Here is a 16,579-nt window from a genome sequence, read left to right on the forward strand (position 1 = left end):
CCATATTTACAGCTCTGACTTGTAGAGTATCTATCCACTCTACCAGAACCAGAAAGGTTAACCTGTAGAAAATAGACTATGACAGCTTGCTTATTGATTTCCTTTTCTTAAGGAAATGATGATGATAATGTAGGTTAGTTTACTATTGTCTGTGTCCTTCACGGATCTGTGACAAAACAAGTTTAACACTCAAATAATAGGAAAATGTAGTAGAGAGCTTCATTGCAGTTTACATTAGTGTGATATGATTTGATCCTACAGCTGCATTCAGAAAACATCTGAGCCGTGGCACTAATGATTGCTTTCTCTGCCTGTTAATGGTAATGTGTATATTAATGAATCTCCTTTCCCTCCGATTGCTGCCCTGAAAAGAACAAAAGAAAGGTAGTGTGTTTTCTGGTTTAAGGCCATATTTAAAAAGAGTGAAATTGTGTATAGGGTCTGCTAAGGCACTTTTATTTTTCTACCAGCCATGTGTGTCTCGGTAATTAGCACAAATGTCCTCGTATATTCTGTAAGCAGGCCATCTTTAAAAAGAGTAGTTACATAGAAGAGTGCATTAGCACATTTTTATTTTTTTTTTGCTAGCCATGTGTCTTGGTGGCTGACATTGTGCCCTTTCACTTTAATATTATATATTTTATGTTTAGAGTGTGTTTTTTCTTTTAAAAAAAGAAAAAAAAGAATCTATATAAGAATTACACTTTGAACTCTTGCTCTTTGTGAATTTTATGTGGTGTATAGAGAGGAAACAATCTGCCTCAGAAAAGGCCAAAGACTGTATAAAATCCCAGATAAAAATATGTCTATCACATTCAGTTTAGGTGGTCATTTAAGATCAAGAGGGAAGTTACATCATCATAGCAGTGCGGGGAAGCCCACCTGCGGTTTGTGTCTGTGCTGCAGTGATTGAGACACTGAGCAACCAAAAGTCAGTCAGACACAAGCACTGAGATTCATCAATTAAATATAAACCATTTGAACAAATGCAATGAATATTAAGCTTTACATTGCTAGATTCACACTTGCTTTGTTTTCTCCATGGTTGCTTCCCTTAACTAAGAAGAATAAGCACTTATGACTGGAAAACTTGGAGGCAGAAAAATGTTTTTGAAGCAATTTATAAGAACTGTTGGAATTTATGCTCCTGTCTGACAACAGCATAGAAAAGTCACCAAAACAAACTGGACTCATATCTACTATGATTCTTGTGATTTAGTGCTGCGATTGAAGGGGCTAAAGAAGTATTAAATTTTGGGGTTTTTGTAACAGATGATAGGATGAATAAATAATTAAAACTGGACTAGTCAGGGTATTTCTAATGCATTCCTTGTCTTAATAACTTGATTAACTTCATATTTATATCATTTTTATTTGCTTACATTGCAGAAATGTGGAAAGATATTTCAGGCATATACTTGTGGGAAACCTTGGCTGATCCGAGGAGTTAGCGTGTGTGAACTTAAACATTGGCCTTGAATAGATGCCCGTGTATCCTTGGAGAAGCTGGAAGGTGCCAAGAAGAGCTGAGTAAACAAGATTAGGAAGCTGCCAGGCTGCAGGTGGAATCACCCAATTATGAAGTTACAACTGAGAAGGAGTTGTCCAATTATGAACTGTCGGTCTTTAGCTAAACCAATCGTGCATGGACGCGCAGCTCGGGAAGGGGTATAAGAAGTCTTCTAAAATCATTAAAGGTGGTCTTTTGGCCCACAACTTCTACGTGTCGTGGATTGCCCCGACCACGACATCTGGCGACCCTTGACGTGATTGCGGCACTTGGACCGTAGATGGTGGACCGGAGACCTGTGAGGACTTGGACAACGCATCCGCAGAGCCATAAGGAATACCCAGAGAAGCTGGGCGGTGGAGGAGTGGGGCTCCGGAGCTGCAAGCTGAGCGGCGAAGGAAGACAGTTTCCAATGCTGCTGGCTGACTGGTTTGGGAGAGTCTCCAGAGCTGCCAGCTGAACAGTGGAGGAGTGGGGCTCCAGAGCTGCAAGCTGAGTGGTGAAGGAAAAGCATTTCCAATGCTGCCAGCTGACCGGTGTGGGAGAGAGTCTCCAGAGCTGTTCGCAGAAAAAAGCACCTGGATTGAGGTGAGCTGCTGGGAAATATGGATACTTCCTTAATTAAGGAGGAGACAACAATTGTTTCTATGTGGAAAACGATCTTGCAGAAACGGGGAGTTAAGTTAGAAGAGTGGGACTTGCGAAAAATGCTCCTATGGAGTAAAGAACAGGGATATGAAGCAACTACCGTAACTTCCTTTAATGTTACTATCTGGAAGGAGGTGGGCGATAAACTGGTTGACTCTGCTATGCGGGGAGATAAAGACGCAGCAGCGCTTTTACCAACATGGCGTCTTCTTTATGAGACCCTGAATGATTTTAAGCTGCAGCGGCACCAGGCAGAGGGCATCGCTCCTGCTCCTGATACCGTACAGCATTTTGCACCTCCCATGTTGCTCCTTGCAGAGGAACCATTTCCAGGATATAGGCTAGGTTCCAGAGCACGCCCTAGAATTCATGACCCACGGAGGAGAGGGGAGCTTTGGGATGATTCTGATGATGGGATGTGCACAAGACACCCTTTCACGGCCGGTGGTAAAACTATTAGAATACCTGTAGAGCCGCCAGGCAATCCGGGATCATTGCCATCTGATACCGATAGTATAGTTCTGGTAGAGCCATCGGCCCCACTGCTTTCTCTGTTAGACGAAGGAGGGCATCAGCACTGTGTAAATTTGTCAAGGTATCCCCCGCTCCCAGAAGAAAGGCCTGATGAATGGGACGATGAGATGTTTGGGGATGGGGAGAAAGAGCACGAGCAAAGACAGAGTAGAACGGCAGTTGGAAAAACCTCTTGGGGGTCCCTCTTGCAGAGGAACATCTCAATTAGGGAATTTGCCTCCTGCACGTGTTACTATCCGTGCATGCAATCCTCTATCTTTCTGGCAGAAGCTAAAAGCACAGGCTTTACGAGAGGGGGATTGGGAGCTGTCTGAGATGATAGACATCCCGTTAGTAGAGCTTGCTGCTGATCCTTCTGCGGCAATGGCATTTCCCGTTGTGAGGGAGGATCCAGCAAAGGGGGCAATGGATGAGCACATACCGTACTCATGGAAAGTGGTTCAAGGTTTGCAGAAAACGGTGGCACAATATGGTCCAAATTCTCTGGCAACTATGCAGTTACTCAGGCTGTTGTCTATGGAAGAAATGACACCTTTTGGTTTTGCTATGCTAGCGCAGATAATGTTTCAACCAGTACAGTGCGCTGTTTTTAGATCAATATGGGCACAGAAGGCTGAGGCCCAGGCATTTGGGAATTTACAGCTTCCACAAGACGATGTGCGTTTTGGTACTGGCATGGACGTACTAAGAGGGACAGGACAGTTTTCTAACCCGCAGCATCAGGCACAGTGGCATCCGCTGGTTTTAGAGCAGGTCAAGGCTGTGGGTCTGGAAGCACTAATACGTACGGCCGAATTAGCTGAACCTAAAGCAAAATACACCACGATTTGGCAGGGGACTACAGAACCGTTTTTACAGTTTGTTGAAAAATTGCAAGCTGCAGTGGAAAGGCAAGTGTTTGATGTGAATCTAAGAACTATGCTAGAAACTCAGCTGGCAAAGGACAATGCAAATGATGATTGCCAGAAGATAATTGAAGCGTTGCCAGGGGACCCCACCCTGGACGCCATGATACAGGCTTGTGCCAAGGTGGGATCCATAGGGCATACAGTAACAGCCCTAGCCGTGGCCTTGGCTGCTGCGAAAAAAAGGGATTTAAGATGTTTTGACTGCGGCCAGGTCGGGCATTTTAAACGAGCGTGCCCAAAAAAGAACAAGAGAGAGAACGCAGCTGAAGCAGCGGGGGCAGCAGGGATCACGTCTTATGTGTGGGAAAAGCGGCCACTTTGCAACACAGTGTTGGTTCAGAGGTTATCTAAATAACCAGCCCTTGCTGCAGGGAAACGGCAAGAAGAGCGCGAGGAGGTGCGCGCAGACAAAAATGCCTGCCACATCAGCAAACAATCCATCCTGCAACCATCCTCAAACACAGGCTTATGCGACCAGCTGTCAGGGAAAACCAAGGGATCAGCTGGCATGGATGTATCCACCGCCGACACGGATGTATCCACCGCCGACACAGTAACTCTAACAACACAAGGGGTGCATAAGGTTCCCTTGGATACTTGGGGACCCATCGGAAATGGACTAAGTGCATTATTAATTGGACGATCAAGTGCTACTATACAAGGACTTATGGTACATGTGGGAGTCATTGATGCTGACTATGAGGGACAAATTTATGCTATGGTTTTCACATCCACTCAACCTGTTACATTGGAAAAAGGCACTCGCATTGCTCAACTTGTACCTTTTATGAGTTGTGTCCCTAGGGCTGAACAGGTCACCCGAGGCACTGGAGCATTTGGATCCACCGGACAACCACAAGTGCTTTGGATGCAAACACTGTCCGACAGTTGACCACAAATGGTGTGTACGTTATCCATGGATCAGGCATTGCCAAAATCGTTGAAGGTAAATGGACTATTAGATACAGGTGCAGATGTCACTATTATTTCTCAATGAGATTGGCCTTCCTCTTGGCCTGTGATCTCTACCACTCAAGGTGTTGTGGGCCTGGGGGGAGTCACCAACGGTTTCATGGCAGCGAAACCAGTACTCATCACCAACCCGGAAGGACAAAAGGCTACTGTTCGACCTTATGTGACTGTGGCCCCTTTGAACTTATGGGGAAGAGACTGTTTGTCACAATGGGGGGTTCAGATAACCACGGATTTTCATTAGGGGTCACTGCGTTGCAGGGCGTGAAGAGACCTACACTGGCTTTGAGATGGTTAACAGAGAAGCCGTTTAGGGTGGATCAGTGGCCCCTCAATTGTGAAAAACTTATAGACCTGCGGACTTTGGTAGCAGAACAACTAGCTGCAGGTCATATTGAACCATCCCATAGCCTGTGGAATACCCCAGTGTTTGTGATTAAGAAAAAAAAATCAGGAAAATGGCGATTATTACATGATTTACGTCGGATCAATGAGGTGATGGCAACAATGGGAGCTCTGCGGCTGGGATTGCCCTCACCTACAATGATCCCCATGCAGTGGGAAATTGTTGTGATAGACTTAAAAGATTGTTTCTTTACCATTCCATTACATTCCATGTAGATGATATGGAGAAGTTTGCTTTTACAGTTCCATCAATCAACCATGCTGAACCATTGCAGAGGTACCATTGGAAGGTGCTCCCACAAGGGATGAAAAATTCACCCACCATCTGTCAATGGTTTGTAGCTCAAGCCTTGAGCCCAATCAGAGAAAAATATGCAATGGGGTACTGTTATCATTACATGGATGATATCCTTTTGGCTGTTCCAACATCTCAACTGTTGTCAGCAATGGAATCTGACCCACGAATTTCATTGAACCAATTCGGCCTAGTGGTGGCCGCAGAGAAGGTACAACGCACTCAGCCATGGCTTTATTTAGGCATGAGGGTGCTTGACTGCACTGTGCAGCCACAAGCGATCCAGCTAATGATGGAAGTGAAAACCTTGAACAATGTACAGAAATTGGCAGGAATCATTAATTGGTTACGGCCTTATTTAGGCCTAACTTCATCTCAGTTGAGGCCCTGTGTAGAACTATTAAAAGGAGACACTGATATTACAGCACTGCGATCTTTGACCTCCGAAGCAAGGCAAACAGTTGGGATGGTGGAATGGGCAATTCAGGAAAAGCATGTGTGGAGAATTGAGCTCACTGTTGCAGTTCAGGTATTTGTTTTGGTTGATGACATGATACCATAAAGCCATGTATGTATTGAATTTTGTTAACATAATAGAGGATATGCAGGAGCCACCTATGGTTTGCCACTTTGAATCCCTACGTAGTACAACCACTATTTCCCCCGGTGTTAAGGTTAAGGTGAAAGACCTGCAAAGAGGACAATGGTCACCTCCGTGTGATTTATTAACCTGGGGAAGAGGGTATGCTTGTGTTTGCACAGATAGTGGCCCTCGGTGGGTTCCTGATCACTGCGTTCGGCCTGTTGTGGATGGTCTGTGCAAGTGAAGAACGAATGGTCCCACAACCGAAGCAGAAACACCTCATCTGATATGTCACGCTCCTTTTCTGTTCTAGTTGGTTTTGCATCTAGGGATCTTTCTAGTTTGTGGGGATAGAGTGTGGGGGATGGAATTCTTTTGAAACTTGAGGATGGGCCATGTAGCTTTGGGGAGCTTATGTCACCAACATCCAACCTTATTACAAAAAATTATAGCAGCCCCAGTATTGGCACCTGAGGTCACTACTGTGGGCGCCTTAAAAAGCTAATGAACTTGGAATGTTGGCTAGGTAAGCAAACCAATGCTACATTGATTTCACTGAGTGGTTTGTTAAATGATGTTGATAGTGTGAAGTATGCTGTATCACAAAATAGAACTAATAGATTCTCGTTATTACTCTAAGGACATGAATTTGAAGGCTTTGAGGGAATGTGTTGTATCAGATAAGGAGTCGATGGGTGGAATTATTTGAATGGCTTGCTTAAAGGATGGGGGCTGTCAAGGTAGTTGTTATCTTTGGTAAGATCTAGAATGTTGATTTTGTTCATTTTTGTTATTAATGTTGCCATGTCTTGTGTCTCTGTTGCAAGGGCCCTGCAGCAGAGGGCAAGGGCCCTGCAGCAGAGGGCACGGGCAATTTTTGTAGCACAAATACAAAAAGGGGGAATTGTGGGAAGCCTCGGCTGGTCTGAGGAGTTAGTGTGTGTGAACTTAAACATTGGCCTTGAAAAGATGCCCGTGTATCCTTGGAGAAGCTGGAAGGCACCAAGAAGAGCTGAGTAAACAAGATTAGGAAGCTGCCAGGCTGCAGGTGGAATCACCCAATTATGAAGTTACAACTGAGAAGGAGTCATCAAATTATCATAGAAACGCCAGGTTGGAAGAGACCCACCAGATCATCGAGTCCAACCATTCCTATCCAACACTAAACCATGCCCCTCAGCACCTCGTCCACCCGTCCCTCAAACACCTCCAGGGAAGGTGACTCAACCACCTCCCTGGGCAGCCTGTTCCAGTGCCCAATGACCCTTTCTGTGAAAAATTTTTCCTAATGTCCAGCCTAAATCTCCCCTGGTGGAGCTTGAGGCCCTTCCCTCTTGTCCTGTCCCCTGTCACTTGGGAGAAGAGGCCAGCACGCTCCTCTCCACAACTTCCTTTCAGGTAGTTGTAGAAAGCAATGAGGTCTCCCCTCAGCCTCCTCTTCTCCAGGCTAAACAACCCCAGCCCTCTCAGCTGTTCCTCATAAGGCCTGTTCTCCAGCCCCTTCACCAGCTTTGTTGCTCTTCTCTGGACTTGCTCCAGAGCCTCAACATCCTTCTTGTGGTGAGGGGCCCAGAAATGAACACATTACTCGAGGAGTGGTCTCACCAGTGCCGAGTACAGAGGGAGAATAACCTCCCTGGACCGGCTGGTCATGCCATTTCTGATACAAGCCAGGATGCCACTGGCCTTCTTGGCCACCTGGGCACACTGCTGGCTCATGTTCACTTGGCTGTCAACCAACACCCCAAGTTCCTTCTCCTCCAGGCAGCTTTCTAGACAGACTTCTCCTAGTCTGTAGCACTGCATAGGGTTGTTGTGCCCCAAGTGCAGGACCTGGCATTTGTCCTTGCTAAACCTCATGCCATTGGTCTCAGCCCAGCCTGTTCAGATCCCTTTGCAGAGCCTCCCTACCCTCCAGCAGATCGACACTTCCACCCAGCTTAGTGTCGTCTGCAAACTTGCTAAGGGTGCACTCGATGCCTTCATCCAGGTCATTGATAAAGACATTGAACAGGGCTGGACCCAGCACTGAGCCCTGGGGAACCCCACTTGTCACTGGCCTCCAGCTGGATTTAACACCGTTTCCCACCACTCTCTGGGCCCGGCCATCCAACCAGTTTTCCACCCAGGAGAGTGTGCGCCTGTCCAGGCCAGAGGCTGACAGTTTCCTAAGCAGAATGCTGTGAGAAACTGTGTCAAAGGCTTTACTGAAGTCCAGGAAGACTACATCCACAGCCTTTCCCTCATCCAGCAGCCGAGTCACTTTATCATAGAAAGCGATCAGGTTTGTTTGGCAAGACCTGCCTTTCGTGAACCCGTGTTGACTGGGCCTGATCACCCAGTTCCCTTGCATGTGCTTCATGATAGCACTCAAGAACACCTGTTCCATGACTTTCCCTGGCACTGAGGTCAGAGTGACAGGCCTGGAGTTCCCTGGATCCTCCCTGTGACCCATCTTGTAGATGGGCACAACATCAGCCAGCCTCCAGTCCAGTGGAACTTCCCCAGTCTTCCAGGACTGTTGGAAGATGATGGAAAGGGGTTTGGCCAGCACATCTGCCAGCTCCTTCAATACCCTTGGGTGGATCCCATCCAGCCCCATAGACTTGTGGGTGTCTAGCTGGGCAAGCAAGGCTCTGACCAACTCCTCATGGATCATGGGAGCCTCATTCTGCTCCTCTAACTCCTGGGTTTGTACACAGAGGGAACAACTTTCCTTACAATTAAAGACTGAGGCAAAGAAGGCATTTAGTACCTCAGCCTTTTCCTCATCCCCTGTCACTGTTGTTCCTTCTGCATCCAATAGGGACTGTATATTCTCCCTAGTCCTCCTTATATTGTTAATATATTTGCAGAAAGTTTTTTTTGTTATCTTTCACAGGCTTTTCCAGTCTGATTTCTAGTTGGGCCTTAGCCCTCCTGATTTTTTCTCTACAGTCTCACTTCCATTCTGTAGTCCACCCAAGAGGCCTGTCCCCTCTTCCAGAGCCCATAAACGTTTCTCTTCTTCTTGATATCACTCAAGTTCTCTCTGTTCAACCAAGCTGGTTTATTCCCCTGCTGGCTCTTTTTCCGGAACATGGAGATGGCTTTCTCCCAAGCTGCTTGGATTTCCTTTTTGAAGAGCTCCCAGCCCTCGTGGGCTCCCTTACCCTTAAGAACTGTCTCCCATCGGACTTTGTCAACCAGCGTTCTGAACAGTCCAAAGTCTGCCCTCTGAAAGTTTAATGCGACTGTCCTGCTAACGACCCTCTTCACTTCACCTAGAACTGAAAACCCTATCATCTCATGATTGCTTTGTCCCAGGCGTCCTCCTACTGCCACATCCCCCACAAGGCCTTCTCTGTTCACAAACAGCAGGTCCAGGAGGGCACCTTCCCTTGTTGGCTTGCTCACCAGTTGTGCGAGGAATTTGTCTTCCACACACTCCAGGAACCTCCTGGACTGCTTCCTTTCTGCTGTATTGTACTTCCAGCAGATATCTGGAAGATTGAAGTCTCCCACAAGGACACGAGTCATTGATCTAGAGACTAACCCCAGCTGTTTATAGAAGAGCTCATCCGCTGCTTCTTCTTGGCTGGGCTGTCTGTAACAGACTCCCATCACAAAATTTGCCTTCTTTTGGGCTCCTCTGATTTTAACCCCCAGGCACTCAATCTCCTCATCACCACAATCCAGCTCAATGGTTTCCAAGTCCTCCCTTACAAAGAGGGCTACCCTGCTGCCTCTCCTACCCTTCCTATCCCGCCTGAAGAGTTTGTACTCCACCATAGCTGCACTCCAGTTATATGAGTCATCCCACCACGTTTTTGTGATTGCAATGACATTGTAGCCTCCTTGCCCTATGACAGCTTCCAGCTCTTCCTTCTTATTCCCCATGCTGCGTGCATTGGTGTAAATGCACTTCAGCTGGGCTGGTGAACCTTCAGCCCTCATAGAGGGAATAGAGTTTATTCCCAATTGCCTGGTAACTGGAGTAGCTCGTGCCAGAGTGCCCGTATCTCCCTTAGCACCCCCAGGTGTGTTCACCCCTACTTTCTGTGTGGTGATGTACTGGTGGTCCTCACCAGCACACCCTCTCCCAATCACCAGTGCCCCACGTCCAGGCTCACTTCTGTCTAGCCTGGTCCCATCCCCCTGCCCTTTCACATCTAGTTTAAAGCTCGATTTATGAGCTTAGCTAGGTTTCTAGCAAGGGCTTTAGCCCCCCTAGGAGACACGTGTGTCCCATCCTTAGTAACAAAGTCTGGGGGTGCGTGAGCCACCCCATGATCAATGAAGCCGAAGCCCCTCTCCTCACACCAGGCTCAGAGCCAGGCATTAATTGAATTCTTCTTCCTGACTTCCCGCTCCTCTCTATTTAGCCTTGGGATGGAGCAGAATACTATTTGAGCCCCAGAGCCCTCCATCATTTTCCCAATGGCCCTGAAGTCTTTCTTGATGGCTTTGGTCTTTCTGTTTACTAAATCATCATTGCCAGTTTGGACTACTATCAGAGGATAGTAGTCTGTCTCGTGGACCTGGGAAGGAAGTTTTCTAGCTACCTCCTTCCCTGATGCCCCCGGCAAGCAGCAGACCTGTCTGTGGAGCGGGTCCGGTCTGCAAATGGGTCCCTCCGTTCCTTTTAGGAGGGAGTCCCCTACAACAATCACCCTCCTCTTCTTCTTGATGGAGGATGTTTTTATCTTTTTCTGAGGATGGTGCAGCCTATGGAAAGATTCTAGGCTGTGGGAGCCATCATCCTCAGGGTTGGATTCCACCTGCAGCACATGGTACTTGTTCACCAGGGGGATCTGGGGTTTTGCTGTCTGGTTGAGGGGAGCAGGTTTCCTTTGTCTGGCAGGAACTTGCTGCCATTCCCCATGTCTTGTTGCCCCAACCTTGCAGCTGGCAGGTGGATGGTGTTTGGACATACCAGCCCCAGCAGCCTGCTGAGTTAGTGAGAGGGCCCTGCTCCACTGATCTATCTCCCTCTCACACTCCCTGATGGTCCTCAGCCTCTTTATGAACTGTCGGTCTTTAGCTAAACCAATTGTGCATGGATGTGCAGCTCGGGAAGGGGTATAAAAAGTCTTGTAAAATCAATGAAGGTGGTCTTTTGGCCCACAACTTCTACGTGTCATGGATTGCCCCGACCATGACATATACTCATATTTCAGAAATGTTTAAGCATTGTGCAACAACTATTTTTGTGTAATCATTATTTATGGCAAATTGAAGCAATTAGTATGAATCTGGATGTGACGGTGAATCATTTTTAAATGAAGATCATTTTGCCAAAATGATGTTTTAAAACATGTTTTGCATGACATAAGAAAAACCTAATTCTTCCATATATAAAACAAATGGATATTATTTTAAAATTTTCTTTGTTGATTTTCCTACCCCTGCAGTAATTTTATTAGTTTGCAACACATTGCTTCCAGGATAGCACCAGATGGATCTGAATATATGATTGTTTTTTAACAATTGTCTGTCATCAGTGACTGCTCCTCTGAAATGCTCTTTCCTTCATTCAGAAGTTAAATGGACTCTTAAAGCATGAGAAAGAATACATATGCATCCCTTATTGTGTGAGCATTATTAGGATAGAACATGCTTAGAATCCAATAGATTACAGTAAATCATATGAATACAATTGTTTGCTTAAATCTAAGAGGACACAAATTCCTTTTTAATACACTGTGGACATCTGCCCATACTATAGTATAAAATTTTGAGAATTACTTCAAACTTTAAATATAAAAAGTCACCTTTTTGAGCCTTGCCCTATTGATTACAGGATATAGAGCAAAGAACAATTATGAACCTCTATTTTCTAGAGGAAGTTATGCATACCGCTTGATTAAATTCTGTAGAACCATTTGAGAAGCAGATTGTAAGTAGACTGGTTTAAATATCTTTCTGCACAGTACTGATGTAGAATCTGGGCCGTGTCATAGGTGAAATCCTCTCGGAGTTTAGTTACATTGTATGTTATCTTTGGCAGCAAAATTTACTTTAAGAAGTTTTTACTTCGTGTCATCTGTTCCTACTTCTGTGTCTGCTTCCTGACCAATTACTATTGTCTTTTTTTTTTTTTAAACTAAGACTTTACAGGAGTTGAGGATATTACCCTTATCTATCTAATACTTATTTGCTAGAGACAAGGTTAAAAGTCACACTCTATGCTACATAAACATAGCTTGGTACTGGGAAAGAAAGGTAGGAGGTAAGAATGATCCAGTACAGCTCGAGGCTATCCGTAAGCCAGTTGTGAAGTTCTTGTATTTGTAACAAAAAAAAAATACCTTGGTTCTTATTTCAATTTCTGTCCTAGTGTAGATAAATTGAGGAATGAGGGGGGGATGTTTAGTTTTGTTTGATGATACTTCCCAGTTTTTAAGCTTGCATTGCAGTGATGTCTCATCACTTCTGTGTCTTTGGGCATCGCACCTTGTGTCTCCAAGTCTATAATACAGAGGAATCCAAGAGATTAGAAACTACAAAGGTTTTCACTACTTAGTGAAATGCCAGTAATGAAGAGCAGAGTTAAAGATGATGCGGCAGTCATCTCAGTGAGTACAGTGAGAAAAGGGCTTGACTTAAAGGCTAGTAGACAAGACAGCAGGCATAGGCAGTGTGTGAAGCTATTTAAGAAAACTGTGTAGTGGTTGTAAAGAGCAGTTTATTTTAGGAACAGAAAAGGTGAGAAAATTCATTTAGCAAATCCTAAAAAGTATCTTGTGCTGTCAAGCAGTAAAAATGGATAAACACTTTATACTTAGAGTTTTTAATTTATGAAAATGTTTGTATGCGATGCTCCAGGCACACTTACATTTTTATACATGCTAAAGAAGAGAAGTGTAAGTTGACCTAGTGTCAACATCTACCAGTCTGCTAGAAATAGGAGAAGTGATCTACGCTCCAGGCTCTGGTACTGCGGTATTTCAGTTTTCACTGGCTTGTCCATTAAAAAATCCACGTGTAATGTGACTTTCTTGAACACTGTACTTCCTTGAGAGGTAGGCACTCTTTGTGTAAAATGTCAGGTTGAGTCACCTGCAGTTTTAAGAATACCCTCAAATTGTCTTTTTTCAAATAATTGTAAGTATTAAATACTGTATAGACTTATGGAAAAAAGCCACAGAAGAGTCTTAACTTCTCTTTTTTTCTTCTCAACTCAAGTCCTTGTGTGCAAAAAACCAACAATAATCATAGTGCAACTGGAGTGTCATAAATTTTCTGGCAACGCAGTTGGGCAGGACACATATTCCAGTTCAGGGAGATTTTAATGAAAAAATTATATACCAGGAACAATTTCTCTTTTATAATGCAGGAACATTCAATTACCGTTCATCTCAGCTGTAGATGTGTCACATAAGAATATTGTTAAGTAATGAGATTTAAAGCATTAAGCTTAAGTTGACATTTTCTGTCTTAAATTTAGCCGTAACTTGTCACCTTACTTTTATACTTCACAAAGCACTAGGCAGCTTTGCATGAGACTATTCCCAGTAGGAGATCATGGAGAACTTCACAAAAAATGCAGTCTTCAATTTTATCCGTATTGTTTTCTTATGGATCCTTCAATTGCTTTTAGTTTTGCTTAAATTCATATCAGTTATGGTAGTTCTTTCTTAGCAAGCAAATTCATTAATTAAAGATTATGTTAAAGATCTATGGAAACTGAAGAAGAAAAAATCTAGCAGTCTTAAATTTGTAGGCGTTAAACTAAACCTCTAAAGAATACAGGAAAATGTGGGATTGGTTCAGGTTTATTTTTCCTGTGGGCAAATCCAAGCATATAGACACAGTGATGGAGAAAAAAACCAACTCAGATGAAACAGCACTCAGATAGCACATACTATTGAGACAGCTGGTATCAGAATGTGCAATGGATAGAGTGAAAGTCTCCAAGTGAAGGATTTGCTTTTGTCTCTGAAAGACTTTTATGGAAAGAAAACTTAGTGTAGACAAAGCAATTCTGAGGCAGGTAATTCATCTTCAGCCTTTGCACTAGTAGCTGGTTTTACAAAGAGTGCGTTCTTGATATTTAGTGAGAAAAAGGAGAGAGCTACAACTGTGTAAGCGCTTCCAAGACATTGTTTCATTTAAAAAAAAGTTTGATTAGCTAAGAGTAAGTGAAACAGTACTAGTGTTTTTCTAGGAGGTTAGATGGTTTCTCCAGGCTTTTAAGGACTTTGAGAAAAGACCGCTTTCATGTTGCTCTTTGCCCATTGTTTCTTCTCAGCTGCCTTTCGTAATGTGATGTGCTTGAAAGGGAGGAATGACCCTCATGCACTGGTAGAGGTGAGGGGTTGACCTGCTGGAAAGCAGCTCTGCAGAGTAAGATCTGGGAGGTGTGGTGCGCAGCAAACTAATCGCGACCCAGTAATGTACCCTCTTAGCCAAGAAGGCGAAGGGGAACCTGGGGTGCATTGAGAAGCGTGTGGCCAGGAGGTCAAGGGAGGGTCTCCTCCTCCTCTGCTCTGCTCCGGTAAGGCCCTATCTGGAGTTCTGTGTCCAGTTCTGGGCTTCTCAACTTGAGAAAGACAAGGAACTACTGGAGAGGGTACAGGCAAGGGCATTGAGATGCTAAGGGGACTGGAGCATCTCTCTTACGAGGAAAGGCTGAGAGACCTGGTTTTGTTTAGCCAAGAGAAGGGAAAACAAGGGGGATTTTATCAATGCTTATAAGTATCTAAAGGGAAAGATAGCAAGATGATGGGGCCAGACTCTTCTCTCCAGCGTGCAGCAACAGAACAAGGGACAATGGGCACAAACTGAAGCATGGGAAGTTCCACCTGTACATGAGGAACAACTGCTTTACTGTGAGGGTGATGGAGCACTGGAACCAGCTGCCCAGAGAGGTTGTGGAATCTCCTTCTCTGGATATTCAAAACCCACCTGGACACATTCTTGTGCAACCTGCTCTTGGTGACTCTGCTTTAGCAGGGGGGTCGGACTGGATGAGCTTCAGAGGTCCCTTCCAATCCCTGCCATTCTGTGAAATATGAAGCACTTGGGATGGCAGCCTTGGACTGTGATGTGGGCCTTATTTTGGATAGAGCAGCACTGCTCTTGAACATCGATAAAGATGGAGGAATTCAGTAGAGAATTAATAACTTAGGACTGAATTAGTCTGAATTTCACTTTTAGTATTTTATTTTGGAAATCCATTACCCTCAAAGATGTTCATCTACTGAAATCTAAATGTAAGAACAGAGGTCAAAGCTGTTAGAAATACTGAACTATGTCAGCAGGTTCTGTTCGTGTTGTAATAAAATACAAATTTGCCTAAAATATTTCCAGAAAAGTCACTCTTGTGACAAGGAAGCCTAAGAATGAAATTCAATGATTTAAAGCATATTCCTGCTGATTCCATCACTAATGTATCTTTTAACTCATTGATAGCACTCCTACAAACTTCACTAGGAGGAGCTGAAATAGAGTGTTAAAGAACATATTAAGAATTATGCCAACTATAGAGGAAATTAATGCTTAATCAGGATGAAAATTTACCTTGAGCACATAAATGAGCAAGATTTCATAACTGCAATTAGAAGCAGAAACTGACGTATCCCCCCCCAGAAGCTGCTGAAGGGGGCACCTGCTTTACTGAGTCAGCGATGTGGAACGGAACCGGACGGAGGTCTGGTGGCCACTCCATATCAGTGGCCATCTCAAAGCCCATCTGTGCAGCAAAAATAAGTCTGGGAGAATGGGCGATTATGTCTCTGCCACTCGTTTTGCCTATCAGAATGATCAAACTGGCCCATGAGACCCCCCTCTCCCACATACCAACACAGGTGTGCGGATATACATCCTAACTGTGAAACAAAACAAGATTCAGAAGTAGTCCTCAAAACCAAAGCTATTAATAAGATTTATGAGTTCCTCGTGATGGGAATATCCTGATCTACGACCCTAGAATTGTCTGAATTCGTACGCACTGGTGGGGGCTGCGCGGCAATTCATTGTTTCTCAGACCACTGGCACTACTGATAAGATTGGGGCGACTGAGGCCCCAGATATTCAGAACAAACTATAAGAGACTGACAGGAGCAAGCAGAAATCGGAGCTCCCTCTCATCTGGCCTGAGACCCCCGTTTCCCCCTCCAATCGACGTTGTTTGCAACCCACAGACACCGACCTGGAGCGTTTGCAGAAACTTCACTCGCAGCAGCTTCGAGGAAACATCTAAAGACTCTATCACTGAACTCTGTACAGGTCGTATGGTCCTTCCCAAACCCTTATAGGGTACTAATTTTAGTTTAACTTAAGCTTATATTCCTGACTTAGAATTGTAACATTATAGGTAATAAACTGAATGTTTAAATACAATTCTGGGTCCTACTCTGTTGGCCTTTTGGGGTGTGACAGAAAAATTGGCGTAGTCGGCAGGATAACGGACAGAAAAATTGTTCACAGCGAGCAGGGTAACATAATTAGTAACACAGAATTTTATATTTTAAGCACGCCTTCCTGCAGGGGTGGTTGCTCAATGCTTACCGGATAGATTTTGTCACAACTGATCATTGTGCATCTATTTGAGGGTGGTAGATTCTACTGCCTGACCTTTGGGTCTTACGGACAGATTATGGTTTTGGGCTTTACCGGATAAGTAAATATGGTCCCTTATCCGCACCCATTTTCCAGTCTGTCTAGACTAATGGGCTTTGTGTTCGTTAAAAGGGGAAAAATACCCCAATTCTACTGTGTTGCTTTATTGAGACCGTACT

At 44.6% G+C, this 16,579-nt stretch overlaps 1 protein-coding gene across 1 annotated transcript; it reads left to right on the top strand.

Annotated features, from left to right (window-relative positions):
- The first annotated feature begins 4,108 nt into the window (after positions 1-4,108).
- Positions 4,109-4,492, top strand: LOC138734759 (uncharacterized). Its single transcript, XM_069882566.1, has one exon. The coding sequence runs from the start codon at positions 4,109-4,111 to the stop codon at positions 4,490-4,492; it is 384 nt and encodes a 127-aa protein (XP_069738667.1).
- Positions 4,493-16,579: the final 12,087 nt, after the last annotated feature.

The sequence above is a fragment of the Phaenicophaeus curvirostris genome, unplaced genomic scaffold (assembly GCF_032191515.1).
Source record: "Phaenicophaeus curvirostris isolate KB17595 unplaced genomic scaffold, BPBGC_Pcur_1.0 scaffold_203, whole genome shotgun sequence".
Classification (NCBI taxonomy): Eukaryota; Metazoa; Chordata; class Aves; order Cuculiformes; family Cuculidae; genus Phaenicophaeus; species Phaenicophaeus curvirostris.